The 15470-nt window shown below is 47.0% G+C and overlaps 1 protein-coding gene across 1 annotated transcript in view; it reads right to left on the reverse strand.

Annotated features, from left to right (window-relative positions):
• The window catches only part of LOC119953106 (alpha/beta hydrolase domain-containing protein 17A-like), a 60027-nt gene extending 57264 nt beyond the window's left edge, over window positions 1-2763 (reverse strand). Inside the window, exon 1 of the mRNA XM_038776955.1 lies at window positions 2687-2763. Coding sequence (XP_038632883.1) covers window positions 2687-2748 — 62 coding nt within the window. The 5' untranslated portion in view covers window positions 2749-2763. The remainder of the gene's footprint in view (window positions 1-2686) is intronic.
• Window positions 2764-15470: the final 12707 nt, after the last annotated feature.

Here is a 15470-nt window from a genome sequence, read left to right on the forward strand (position 1 = left end):
CAGGGCCGCAAGAAACTTCAGAGAATCGCGAACACAGCCCAGTCCATCACACGGACCTGCCTCCCATCCATTCACTCCATCTACACCTCCCGCTGCCTGGGGAAATCGGGCAGCATAATCAAAGACACCTTCCAACTGGCTTACTCACTCTTCCAACTCCTTCCATCAGACAGGAGATACAAAAGTCTGAGAACACACACTGACAGATTCAAAAGCAGCTTCTTCCCCGCTGTTACCAGACTCCTAAACGACCCTCTTATGGACTGACCGGATGGATACTACACGCATGTATTCTTCACTTGATGCCGGTGTCTATGTATTTACATTGTGTACCTTGTGTTGCCCTATCATGGATTTTATTTTAATTTTATTTTCATGCACTAAATTATGTTTGAGCTGTTCGCAGAAAAATACTTTTCACTATACCTCGGTACACGTGGCAATAAACAATCCAAAATGTCAAGTGTACATGCAGGGCACGTGACCGCTCTCTGGACCTGGAGACAAACCGGTTAGCATTACTTTTACACAATTTTTACAGGTTTTCAAATTTCTGTTTTTTCATAAGCTGTGGATGTCACTGGTTGGGCCAACATTTGTTGCTCATGCTAATGCCCTTGAACTGAGTGACTTGTCCCCTTTTTGCTGTCTCCAGGTCCTTCCTTTTACCGTAGATGGGTTGTTCTGTTATCTGTTTTATTCTTATAGCTTTGCGAGGGGCCCTCTGGTCCCCGTGTAGGTTTCTACCTGGGTTCCCCTCTGGTGTTTCCTTGGGTCTCTTCGCAACCCCCCCACTCATTTCTGTCAGTATTTCAGAGCAGTCAACCACTTAAAGCAGTCACATGTAATAATCTTTATTAGTGTTACAGGTTACATTAACACTGCAATGAAGTTACTGTGAAAATTCCCTAGTCACCACACTCCGGCGCCTGTTCCTGTACTGTGCCGCACAGGTTAGACCAGGATAACAGATTTTGGTCCCCAAAGAACATTTGTGAACAAGGTGGGTTTTTAAAAGACAATTGGACAAGTTCCCATGTTGGGTGCTTCGTTTTCTTATGGATGGCACGGCAGCACAGTTTAGCACTGTTGCTTCACAGTGCCAGGGTCCCAGATTCGATTCCCGGCTTGGGTCACTGTCTGTGCAGAGTCTGCACGTTCCCCCCATGTCTGCGTGGGTTTCCTCCGGGTGCTCCGGTTTCCTCCCACAGTCCTGAAAGACGTGCTGTTAGGTAATTTGGACATTCTGAATTCTCCCTCTGTGTACCTGAACAGGCGACGGAGTGTGGCGACTAGGGGCTTTTCACAGTAACTTCATTGCAGTGTTAATTTAAGCTTACTTGTGACAATAATAAAGATCATTAATAATAAAGATGATAGGTTCATGGTCCCCATTACTGTGACTAGCTTCCAATTCTAGATTTTATTATTTGAATTCAAATTCAACCAGTTGGGATTTGAACCCATGTCGCCAATGTATTGGAGCAGCCCTACTTTTTAGTTTAGACGGGCAGCACGGTCAGCGCAAGCTTGGAGGGCCGAGGGGCCTGTTCCTGTGCTGTACTTTTCTTTGTTCTTTGTATTAGCCCAGGCTTCTGGATTCCTAGTCTAGTGATATTGCCACTACACCACCACCGCACCGTGTAATTTGAATGGAATCTGCAATAAAAGTATTTAAGGAATTGGCGTGATGTCATCAGCTTGTAGGTGTGCTCAGGGTTAAAAGGTCTGCATCGGGATCACAATCGCTGTGGTACCATAATGGACGTTTCAGATTGTGACATCCGAGCAATTCCATTACACCCCCCCTCAACTCCATGTAATGACTCATTAAGTGGGCAGCTGAGTTTAATTTGATGCTAGCACTCATTAATCATGAAGTTGCAGTCTCCTCGTGCATTTGCATTGCTTACAGACCCACTGCACTGGGCACTGCGTGGGTACCAGTTACAGGGGTGGTGCTGCTAATTAAAGGGCTGAGTCATCAAGTTGAAGGGGGGAAAATGAGGGGGTGGACTTAGTGTCACAGCAACCTGAAACTGTGCACAGTTACCACGGTAACAGCTCCCTGATGCGGGGATGATCTCTGGGAGCAAGCAGTAGTAAGATTTCTAACGAAGCCTTGACAGGACTGAACGCAGTGAATAACATATAAAGTGAATCATACTGGAAGTGTCTTGAATCAGCCACAGAGATCAGCACCGCTCTGTTCATGTAACAGGACATGTCAGGCACACAGTAAAACTGAAGGGTTACATTGCTCTTTAGATTAATCTCAGGAAGGGTGGCATATAGAACATAGAACAGTACAGCACAGAACAGGCCCTTCGGCCCTCGATGTTGTGTCGAGCAATGATCACCGTACTCAAACCCACGTATCCACCCTATACCCGTAACCCAACAACCCCCTCTCCCCCCAACCTTACTTTTTAGGACACTACGGGCAATTTAGCCTGGCCAATCCACCTAACCCGCACATCTTTGGACTGTGGGAGGAAACCGGAGCACCCGGAGGAAACCCACGCACACACGGGGAGGACGTGCAGACTCCGCACAGACAGTGACCCAGCCGGGAACTGAACCTGGGACCCTGGAGCTGTGAAGCATTTATGCTAACCACCATGCTACCGTGCTGCCCTGGATATATCTGTCACCATCTTACCGGAAGAAATAAATTAAAACTGACCAAGCAGTCACCTGCGCTGGGACCTGCTGCTGAGATTCAAGAGGTGTCTTAGCATCATGCATAGTTATATATTTAGAACACTTTGATTCAAGAATGCCTGGCACTGGCGAGGAAAGATGAACAGTTTAAGGAAGAGTGCAGCACTCCTAAAGGACATGAATAAAAAGATTAGCACATTACATTCCACATTGGTTTAGGCTTCACAATGATGTGAGCAGCACGGTAGCACAAGTGATTAGCACTGTGGCTTCACAGCACTAGTGTTCCAAGTTCAATTCCTTGCTGGGTCACTGTCTGTGCGGAGTCTGCACGTTCTCCCAGTGTCTGCGTGGGTTTCCTCCGGGTGCTCCGGTTTCCTCCCACAGTCCAAAGGCGTGCAGGTTAGGTGGGGATTGGCTGTGATAAATTGCCCTTAGTGACCAAAAATGGTTAGGAGGGGTCATTGGATTATGGGGATAGGGTGGAGGCGTGGGCTTAAATGGGTCGGTGCAGACTCGATGGGCCGAATGGCCTGCTTCTGCACTGTATGTTCTATGAGCAACATACATTCATCAGGGTTCTCAGAACAGTGCCCCACGGAGATGATAATAGTTTCAGTTAATCCAACTGATTAATTTAATACACAAACGTAAATCACTGATCGATGGAGAGGGTGGGGAAAGTACACATTAAACTTATAGAATGCACAACTCAGAGACAGGCCGTACTGCCACTTTCAGCATTTACTCTCAAAGTCAGCAAACAGTTCCAGTCACATTTCCTCATGGTCGCAGGAATTATTTTCTACGTTAATGTTAATTAACAGTATTTCAAAGAACTTCAGAAATAATGACAGATAGCCCAATCAACTAGTGGTGCCATGCTGCAGGGCAACGTCAGCACAGCTACAGAACTTCATCCTCCCTGTCCCATAAAATTGCACAAGGTCATAAATCCATTTTGGCAGGAGAGAGTGCCTTTAAGAATTGGATGTTTAAGAAATGTACCTTTAAGAAATGTAGCTGATCACATTACTGAAATTATGTCACGGGGGGTGGGAGGGGAGCTGAGCTCACGTCTGCTTTTTGGGAGTTTTTAGTTTCAGTTATTGAAGAAAGCTTGGGTGTGGCTGTGAGCTGCATTGCTGGTGATCTCTGCCATGAAGGACTAACTCTTAATACTTTGGTGAAATCGGAATTGTAAAAAGGTCTCAGTATTGAATATAAATCTAATGTGCTTCTGTTTGAAGGATTTGTTAAGTCTTTTGGATGTGTAATGGAACAGTTTGCAGGATTGGGTAGTGTTGTATTATTTTCGGGGTTATCTTTGAAGTAAGGGGTGTTAAGAGATCCAATGTTTATTTAAAAGGTTAATTTGAGTTCATGGAATAAGCACTGTTTTGTTTTAAAAACCACGTGTCCATAATTGTAATACTACATCTAGGGAACAAGCCATGTGCTTCAAAGGCAACAATCCATTAAAGGTGGGTGTTGGCTGAACTCCATGATACATTTTGGGGTTCTGAAAACACCTCTCCCATAACAATTTCACTACTGTATCGAGAATATGAGCAGCGTTCCCTTCATTTCAGGAAAATAATGCAATATGACAGAACTCAAATCAAAATAACTCACCTGTGCCATAAGCATTGTTCTGAATATATATCAGCCAGAAGTTGTATACAAATACTCCACATATTCTCTGTTTCCTCCACAGTCAAGACTACATGTCGTTAGATTCTCTACTTTGTATTAAGACTAACAGTTTATCTGAAGTCCAACTCTTGGGCAGGTTTGCATTCTATCCTTTACATAGTTACTTTGTGTCACGTGAATGCCATCTGTTACAGTAAAATTAAAATATCTGAAAAAGCTTTTTTAAAAATAGAAAATCTTCAATTCCAGTTGAAAGGATAGCAGGTGATTGTAAGAGCCAAGACCTCAGCGGCAGGGATGCCTCCTGTTGTGACACAGACCATGTCAGCCCTCTGGGACTTCACTCGTAAACAAACTTCCCATGACAGCCCAGGAATCTGATGTTGGCACAAGAGTGCTGCACAGCCAAGGCCACTCATACCCTCACCTCCACTTCCCAGCAGGAAGTACGACACAGCAACAGAACATTCATAGGAACAGGAACTGGCCATTGACACCTCATGCCTGCCCTGCCATTGAAATAAGATCATGGATGATCGGATTGTGGTCTCAACACCACTTTCTTGCCGACCCACTCATACCCCTCAATTCCACATCAATCAAAAAATCTACCTCAATGACCCAGCCTGCACTGCGCTCGAGGGCAAAGAATTCCGAAGATTAATGACCCTCTGCATCTCCATCTTGAATGCGAGATTCTTTATTTTGAAGCTGCCACCTAGTTCTAGATTCCTCAATGGAAGGGAAACATCATTTCGGCATCTACCCTGCCAAGTTCCTCAGAATTTTATGTTTCAATAAGATCACGACTCCATCTTCTAAACTCCAATGAGAATAGGCCCAACTTGCCTTCATAAAACAACCTCTTCCATCCCAGGAATAAACCGAGTGAACCTGCGCTAAACTACCTCGAATGCAAATATAGTCCTATTTAAATACGACAATTTTGACCATCTCAATTTTCTGCTCTGCCGCAAAATTATTTTTTTCTTTTCAAAAATAAGTAAATTTAGAGTACCCAATCATTTTTTCCCAATTAAGGGACAATTTAGCGAGGCCAATCCACCTACCCTGCACATCCTTTTGGGTTATGGGGGTGATACCCACGCAGACATGGAGAGAATGTGCAGACATGGAGAGAATGTGCAGACATGGAGAGAATGTGCAGACATGGAGAGAATGTGCAGACATGGAGCGCGGTCCTCGGCGCCATGAGACAGCAGTGCTAACCACTGCATGACCGTGTCGTCCTTCTATCTTCGTAACCTAACCTGCATATCTTTGGATTGTGGGGGTGAAACCCACGCAGACACGGGAAGAATGTGAAAACACCACACAGACAGTGACCCAGGGCCGGGATCGAACCTGGGTCCTCAGCACCATGCCGCCCTCCCACAAAATTGACAGCAAAACATGCTTTGCCACAAACCAGGCAGTGCTAATATCCAGTAACACACAAACTATTACAATGGAAGCGGAAAACCAAATGTGCCGCAAGGAGTGCAAGGCACAAAAAGTGTCTCAGAAGAACAAAAATACCCACGGTTCTATCAAGCCAGTCACTTCAAGACGAGCAAGGAGGGGACATGAGAAGTCTTTGGCAGGTAGGATCAAGGAAAACCCAAAAGCTTTCTATTGGTATGTCAGGAATAAAAGAATGACTAGGGTAAGAGTAGGGCCAGTCAAGGACAGTGGTGGGAAGTTGTGTGTGGAGGCTGAGGAGATAAGCGAGATACTAAATGAATACTTTTTGTAAGTATTCACTCAGGAAAAAGATAATGTTGTGGAGGAGAATGCTGAGACCCAGGCTATTAGAATAGATGGCATTGAGGTGCGTAGGGAAGAAGTGTTGGCAATTCTGGACAAGGTGAAAATAGATAAGTCCCCGGGGCCTGATGGGATTTATCCTAGGATTCTCTGGGAAGCCAGGGAAGAGATTGCTGAGCCTTTGGCTTTGATTTTTATGTCATCATTGGCTACAGGAATAGTGCCAGAGGATTGGAGGGCAGCAAATGTGGTCCCTTTGTTCAAGAAGGGGAGTAGAGATAACCCCGGTAACTATAGGCCGGTGAGCCTCACGTCTGTTGTGGGTAAAGTCTTGGAGAGGATTATAAAAGATACGATTTATAATCATCTAGATAGGAATAATATGATTAGGGATAGTCAGCATGGTTTTGTGAAGGGTAGGTCATGCCTCACAAACCTTATCGAGTTCTTTGAGAAGGTGACTGAACAGGTGGACGAGGGTAGAGCAGTTGATGTGGTGTATATGGATTTCAGTAAAGCGTTTGATAAGGTTCCCCACGGTCGGCTATTGCAGAAAATACGGAGGCTGGGGATTGAGGGTGATTTAGAGATGTGGATCAGAAATTGGCTAGTTGAAAGAAGACAGAGGGTGGTGGTTGATGGCAAATGTTCAGAATGGAGTTCAGTTACGAGTGGCGTACCACAAGGATCTGTTCTGGGGCCGTTGCTGTTTGTCATTTTTATAAATGACCTAGAGGAGGGCACAGAAGGTTGGGTGAGTAAATTTGCAGACGACACTAAAGTCGGTGGAGTTGTAGACAGTGTGGAAGGATGTTGCAGGTTACAGAGGGACATAGATAAGCTGCAGAGCTGGGCTGAGAGGTGGCAAATGGAGTTTAATGCAGAGAAGTGTGAGGTGATTCACTTTGGAAAGAAAAACAGGAATGCGGAATATTTGGCTAATGGTAAAATTCTTGGCAGTGTGGATGAGCAGAGGGATCTCGGTGTCCATGTACATAGATCCCTGAAAGTTGCCACCCAGGTTGATAGGGTTGTGAAGAAGGCCTATGGTGTGTTGGCCTTTATTGGTAGAGGGATTGAGTTCCGGAGCCATGAGGTCATGTTGCAGCTGTACAAAACTCTGGTACGGCCGCATTTGGAGTATTGCATACAGTTCTGGTCGCCTCATTATAGGAAGGACGTGGAAGCTTTGGAACGGGTGCAGAGGAGATTTACCAGGATGTTGCCTGGTATGGAGGGAAAATCTTATGAGGAAAGGCTGATGGACTTGAGGTTGTTTTTGTTAGAGAGAAGAAGGTTAAGAGGTGACTTAATAGAGGCATACAAAATGATCAGAGGGTTAGATAGGGTGGACAGTGAGAGCCTTCTCCCGCAGATGGAGGTGGCTAGCACGAGGGGACATAGCCTTAAATTGAGGGGTAATAGATATAGGACAGAGGTCAGAGGTAGGTTTTTTGCGCAAAGAGTGGTGAGGCCGTGGAATGCCCTGCCTGCAACAGTAGTGAACTCGCCAACATTGAGGGCATTTAAAAGTTTATTGGATAAGCATATGGATGATAATGGCATAATGTAGGTTAGATGGCCTTTAGTTTTTGACTTCCCATGTCGGTGCAACATCGTGGGCCGAAGGGCCTGTACTGCGCTGTATCGTTCTATGTTCTAAAGCAGCCCATTATCAATTTCTTTACTTTTGGCTACTGACCTTTTCTTGTTCAGCGATCACTCGTTAAGAGTATGATTGTCCACCCAAGAACTCATGGTTCTTGTGTGGCTGAGGAGCCTGATCCTAGAACCACATTTTCAGCCGCACACTTGACAGGTGTTTCCGGGAGGTGGGATCGGTCCTTGGACTCTAGTTCTCAGTTTTTCTTTCTTAGGATCCTTTTCCGGGGCTTCTCCTGCCGCTAGGTGTCCCTTCAACTAAGAGATTCCTCCAAATGGGTTTCTTCTGAACAATGGTCTGTCAGGGGCTGACGCAAAGAACGAAGAAAAGTACAGCACAGGAACAGGCCCTTCAGCCCTCCAAGCCCGTGCCAACCATGTTGCCCGACTAAACTACAATCTTCTACACTTCCTGTGTCCGTATCCCTCTATTCCCATCCTATTCATGTATTTGTCACGATGCCCCTTAAATGTCACTATCGTCCCTGCTTCCACCACCTCCTCCAGCAGCGGGTTCCAAGCACCCACTACCCTGTGTGTAAAAAGAACTTGCCTCGTACATCTACTCTAAACCTATGCCCCCTAGTAATTTCCCCTCTACCCTGGGGAAAAGCCTCTGAATATCCACTCTGTCTATGCCCCTCATAATTTTGTAGACCTCTATCAGGTTGCCCCCCAGCCTCCGTCGTTCCAGTGAGAACAAACAGAATTTATTCAACCGCTCCTCATAGCTAATGCCCTCCATACCAGGCAACATCCTGCGAAATCTCGTCTGCACCCTCTCTAAAGCCTCCACATCCTCTGGTAGTGTGGCGACCAGAATTGAACATTATACTCCAAGTGTGGCCTAACTAAGGTTCTATACAGCTGCAACACGACTTGCCAATTCTTATACTCAATGCCCCAGCCAATGAAGGCAAGCATGCCGTCTGCCTTCTTGACTACCTTCTCCACCTGTGTTGCCCCTTTCAGTGACCTGTGGACCTGTACACCTAGATCTCTCTGACTTTCAATACTCTTTAGGGTTCTACCATTCACTGTATATTCCCTACCTGCATTGGACCTTCCAAAATGCATTACCTCACATTTGTCCGGATTAAACTCCATCTGCCATCTCTCCGCCCAAGTCTCCAAATGATCTAAATCAGGGGTGGGCAAACTTTTCCGTGCAAGGGCCACATTCAGAGATTCACAATTTTAAAGGGCCGCATAGTATATTAAGTAAAATAATTAATATTTTAAATAACCAAAATAAAAGGTCTTTCAAGAAAAAAAAGCACATTTATTTGAAAAACAAAGCAACTCAGTAAGTAACAGAACAATGTCAATGAGAATGATGCATCTGACTGCAGTCATTTACCAGTTTGTTGAAATCAGGTGTCAAGTTGCTTGTGCTGATCCTTAACACTGACAGAAGCACAGCCTGGCCGAGTCAACGATAAAAACGCGCGCAGTGGGGTGGATGAGTGGGGCTGCCTTATTGGTCGGTTTAGTTGGGTGTGCGACCAATAGGAGTCCAGGTTACAAACAATAATAAGGCTTATTGTTTGTAACCTGGACTCCTATTGGTCGCACACCCAACTAAACCGACCAATGAGACAGCCCTACTCATCCACCCAACTACGTGCGTTTTTATGCGGCCCGCCAATGAGGTGCCCGGAATCATAACCGGCATTTTTGAAAAGCCGCCGGGGAAAAGCCGCTGAAGTAAATGCGCTTATTCAATAAGCGCATTTACTTCAGCGGCTTTTCCCCGGCGGCTTTTCAAAATGCCGGTTATGATTCCGGGCACCTCATTGGCGGGCCGCATAAAAACCTTTGTCGGGCCGTAGTTTGCCCACCCCTGATCTAAATTCTGCTGTATCCTCTGACAGTCCTCATCGCTATCCGCAATTCCACCAACCTTTGTGTCGTCTGCAAACTTACTAATCATACCAGTTACATTCTCCTCCAAATCATTTATACATACTACGAACAGCAACGGTCCCAGCACTGATCCCTGCGGAACACCACTAGTCACAGCCCTCCAATTAGAAAAGCACCCTTCCATTGCTACTCTCTGCCTTCTATGACCTAGCCAGTTCTGTATCCACCTTGCCAGCTCACCCTGATCCCGTGTGACTTCACCTTTCATACCAGTCAACCATGAGGGACCTTGTCAAAGGCCTTACTGAAGTCCATATAGACAACATCCACTGCCCTACCTGCATCAATCATCTTTGTGACCTCTTCGAAAAACTCAAGTTATTGAGACACGACCTCCCCGTCACAAAACCATGCTGCCTCTCACTAATACGTCCATTTGCTTCCAAATGGGAGTAGATCTTGTCTCGAAGAATTCTCTCCAGTAATTTGCCTACCACTGACGTAAGGCTCACCGGCCTGTAGTTCCCTGGATTATCCTTGCTACCCTTCTTAAACAAAGGAACACCATTGGCTATTCTCCAGTCATCCGACAACGCATTTCTTGAGGGAAGCCTTCAAGGTGTCTTTATTGAGCTTCCTTTTGTCATCCTCTTGTGCGAGAGTCTTCGTCGAGCTGGATGAAGATTTGCTTTGGCAGTTGAGACTCTCACATCCTAAGTACATGGCCGATCTAGCAGAGTTGGTTTCGGATGATCACAGCCTCGATGCTGGTGCTCTTGGCTCCTTCAAGGACACGGGTGCTAGTACACCTAGTCTTCCCAGCTGATGCAGAGAATCTGTCTCAGACAGCGTTGACGGTACATCTTTGGGGCTTTTGGAGGTGGCTGAGCCACAAGTTCCAGACAGCATTTCTCTCAGGATCAATGGAACATTCAAGCTTCTTCACCATGGCAAGGTAGCAATCCATGGAAAGGCTACTGAAAACTAGCTGATTAATATAAGCTGATATCCTTTATTTAATGTCTATTGTGCATAATGTATCCACATTGACCCAGTTTTGGTCGATGGGGGAGCACTCACTCATTCTGTTATATGAGACAATTAAATCATTGCCTGCAGCATTACAGCAAAATAATGGCAATTATATTGTTGATATTCATCAACAGAATCTTGTCCTGCAATTTGGATCCCTGCAAAGTTCCAATATTTCACATTATTCTGCCACTGTATATCTGAAAAAAAAACTGAGCCAGACCTCTGTACACTTGTTTTCAGCAGTAAATGATGTCGGTGGATTGGCTGCATTAAAATACCAAAACCTGATAAATATAGGTCATTTCATGCCCAGTTAGGATGCAAATGCTTTGAATTGGAAATTGTCTGAGATTCAGTTGAGCATGCCCACTGTAGTGGAAAGGGGCCCACTGTAGTGGAAAGGGGCCCACTGTAGTGGAAAGGGGCCCACTGTAGTGGAAAGGGGCCCACTGTAGTGGAAAGGGGCCCACTGTAGTGGAAAGGGGCCCACTGTAGTGGAAAGGGGCCCACTGTAGTGGAAAGGGGCCCACTGTAGTGGAAAGGGGCCCACTGTAGTGGAAAGGGGCCCACTGTAGTGGAAAGGGGCCCACTGTAGTGGAAAGGGGCCCACTGTAGTGGAAAGGGGCCCACTGTAGTGGAAAGGGGCCCACTGTAGTGGAAAGGGGCCCACTGTAGTGGAATGGGGCCCACTGTAGTGGAATGGGGCCCACTGTAGTGGAAAGGGGCCCACTGTAAAATTGGACCACTGTTGGAAAGGGATATGGGTGTTAAGAATAAGATCAACTGTGCCATCTCATCATAAGAATTTCCAACCAACATATCATACAAATTCATATAAAAATCTCAATTGGAAGAGGCACCATAGGACCAGCAGAGGTGGGTCTCCAGCTTAGCAATGAGTCAATATTCTCCCACAAAGAGGATATTGAAAATACTCCATAACTGAAATCCGTAACTTCTATTTTTTAAGAATGGTATTGAGCAGAGATATACAATAGATAATATTACTGACACGTTAATCAATTTTACATTTTCTCAACTGTACAGCTTTGCGACCAAACTTGCAGCTATTTCATCTGCTGTATTGCGTCAAACTTTTCAAAAACATTGGTCTAAACTGGCAGTAGAGCATTCCTCCCCGATACCTTTATGCAGGCTTCCACATACCCATTTACTGTACAGCCTTCTTGACAGCTAATGGTCATGAGCTCCAATGCGACCCTGAGCATCCCAATAAAAAGGGTCAAATTTCCCAATGGCGGTGCAACTTTACAGCAGTGAATCTCAAGACGGCTTCCAATTGAAAGTGGGCAGCACGGTGATGAAATGGTTAGCACTGTTGCCTCACGGCACCAAGGACCAGGGTTCGATCCCTGCCCATTGTCCGTGTGGAGTTTACACGTTCTACTTGTGTCTCATCCCCACAACGCAAAGATGTGCAATGCAGGTGAATTGGCCATGCTTAATTGCCCCTAAATTGGACAAATTTTTTTTTAAAGTTTCAAATTGAAAGAATTTGCATCCTAAATTAGGCATGGAGTGTTCTATATTCCTCCAGTTTTGATGTTTTAGTGCAGCACTTTTATGCTTTAAATATTTAAGCACACTTTATAGCATGTGTTTTCCAGCTTCCATTTCCAATAGTTTCTACGTATCACTGGAGTTAGGATTTTAATCTGAGCTTCCATTACAAGCAGCAGAGAACCAACAACTTGATTTCAAGTTGGACACAAGTCACCCAGATCAGAAAAAAATTAATGCAAAACACAAGTTGAATAGAAGTACTGAAATTCCTTGTCAATCCTCTGAAAGCTAAACTTAGAATTGAGTGCTGTGTTCTTGATCATGACAGCCTGGTATTTTAAGTCTGGTTGGGCAGCCAAAACTACAAGTATTTACTATGAGTAATTTATGTTGTTTCCTCTAGTCCTTCAATATTAATAATTCTTCCAAGAAGTTCTTCCTGCATCCTAGCCAAGGTTGTTCCCTCACCAATTACTACCAAGAAAACAGATAAACTGGACATTTATTTTATTGCTGTTTCTGGGATATTGCTGCAACATTCATTGTAATTTTAAAGTCACACATTTGTAAACCACTGGATATAATGACTTAAATACCTAGAAATGTATTACAAGTATTGTTTTTATGCACCCAATAGAAACCTATCAATCCATGTTTTTTGGTCAAGGAATGCAGATCAGCACCATAAACACGACCAAAAAATATCCAGTACTCAATTCTCACTGAAATAACTCCCAAAAATAGACAGACTTGTGAAATAAAGTACAATATATTCAGAAAACCTCTGCTAAAATTATAGCTATAGTCTGACATCTCAATTCTAATTTGCAGTTTTCCAAATCTGTGTGCATGTGCCCACATAAGTGAATTTAAAAGAAACAATCTGTCCCTTTAATTTTTAAATTAAAATGGTGAACAGTGTTCCTCCACATGCCCAAACCCCCATTAATACCATTGCTCATAGAATTTACAGCACAAAAGGAAGCCATTCAGGCCATCGCGTCTGCTCTGATGCTTGAAAGAGCACCCTACCTAAGCCCACACCTCCACCCTATCGCCGTAACCCAGTAACCCCACCTAACCTTTTTGGACACAAATGGCAATTTAGCATGGCCAATCCACCTAACCTGCACATCTTTGGACTCGCTCTCACGCAGCCCCTTCCCCAGTTCAACCTTGATCTCCAGTCCTTGAAATCCAAGGGACGCAGACGTGAATGGATATGGTGGACAGCTGGTTTAGCCATTCATCACCAGATCCAGCCACATCAGGTCTTACTCTGGTCTTTCAAAACTGCTCACTATTGCAGGATCACCTTGAATATAAAGACAACTCCGATTTCTTTTCACAACAGAAAAGCAGCTTAAATCCTCCCCACTGTTCCTGACACCATGTGGGTGGAACTTGTGGATTTGTGTCACTAAGGTACTATCAGCTGCCTTTGCTGTTTCACTCTCACAAAGGCTCTGCTCAGCCTGGAATTTTTGTCTAGTTTCTCTCTCATCCCACCTTATAAGTTATCGATGAGACTGCCTCCTGCTCCTTAAACAGTATTCCCACAACTGCTCAACACCAACTTCCCCTGAGCCGCCCATGTTATGGACAATGGCTCTCTCTGCCCCCTCCTTCAAATCAGTCATCACATCAAGCCACAAAATTAAAACCTCAACTTTCCTGTCATTGTAAACTATCAGCCAATCCCCAAACTCCTTTTCCTCTCTAAAGTCCATGAACGTGTTGTCATCTCCCAAAATCAGTTATACCAGAATCCCAGGTTTGAATCCATCCAATGAGGTTCCTGACCCTGCCATGGTACTAAAATCACTTCCACCAAAATCCAATGCCACTGAAAAAAGGTAAACTACCCATCTTTCCACAGTAACTTCATTGCAGTGTTATGTAAGCCTACTTGTGACAATAAAGATGATCTCGTCCTTGAACCTGGCCAATCTCACAAATCTCCTCCAACATCATCCAGCTGGATGGGACTGCATTATCTATCCAGCTTCGACAGCGAATTACCTGAAATAGCTCCTCTTCCCACTCCAACGTTACTTCATGTATCCCCTCAAGATTCACTCTTGGCTCCGCTAGTTCTCATCTACATGCTGATCCTCGGCAACATCATTTGGAAAGAGTCCGTTTCCATATGTGCACCAACGGCAACCAGATCTACTGCATCATTACTCTCAACACTTTCACTATTTGTCAGACTGCGCATCTGCTACCATTTACTGAACAAACCAAGGATTCCTACAATTAAATATGGGGATGGTTGAACTGTTGTCTCGAATCCATCCCTGTCAACAGTAACACTGAATGGCACAGCTCACAACCTCGGTGTCATATCAGAGACTTGGATGAGCTATCATCCATGTCTCCGCATGGGCCGCACTGCCCGCCCCACCCCGCCTGGGCCGCACTGCCCACCAGACCTGCACTGCCCGCCCGACCCCGCCTGGGCCGCACTGCCCGCCCGACCCCGCCTGGGCCGCACTGCCCGCCCGACCCCGCCTGGGCCGCACTGCCCTGCCCGTCCCCGCCTGGGCCGCACTGCCCTGCCCGACCCCGCCTGGGCCGCACTGCCCTGCCCGACCCCGCCTGGGCCGCACTTCCCGACCCCGCGTCGGCAGCACTGTCCGCCCGACCCCGCCTGGGCCGCACTTCCCGACCCCGCGTCGGCAGCACTGTCCGCCCGACCCGCACTGCTCGACCCCGCCCGGGCGGCACTGCCCGATCCCGCCTGGGCGGCCCTGCCCGACCCCGCCTGGGCAGCACTGCCCTATCCCGCCTGGGCAGCACTGCCCGCCCGACCCCGCCTGGGCAGCACTGCCCGACCCCCGCCTGGGCCGCACTGCCCGACCGACCCCGCCTGGGCCGCACTGCCCGCCCGACCCCGCCTGGGCCGCACTGCCCTGCCCGACCCTGCCTGGGCCGCACTGCCCGACCCCGCCTGGGCCGCCCTGCCCGCCCGACCCCGCCTGGGCCGCACTGCCCGCCCGACCCCGCCTGGGCCGCACTGCCCGCCCGACCCCGCCTGGGCCGCACTGCCCGCCCGACCCCGCCTGGGCCGCACTGCCCGCCCGACCCCGCCTGGGCCGCACTGCCCGCCCGGGCCGCACTGCCCGCCCGACCCTGCCTGGGCCGCACTGCCCGCCCGACCCCGCCTGGGCCGCCCTGCCTGCCCGACCCCGCCTGGGCCGCACTGCCCTGCCCACCCGAGCCGCACTTCCCGACCCCGCTTTGGCAGCACTGTCCGCCCAACCACACCCGGGCTGCACTGCCCTGCCCCGCCT

This window comes from Scyliorhinus canicula, chromosome 18 (genome assembly GCF_902713615.1).
Source record: "Scyliorhinus canicula chromosome 18, sScyCan1.1, whole genome shotgun sequence".
Taxonomy (NCBI): domain Eukaryota; kingdom Metazoa; phylum Chordata; class Chondrichthyes; order Carcharhiniformes; family Scyliorhinidae; genus Scyliorhinus; species Scyliorhinus canicula.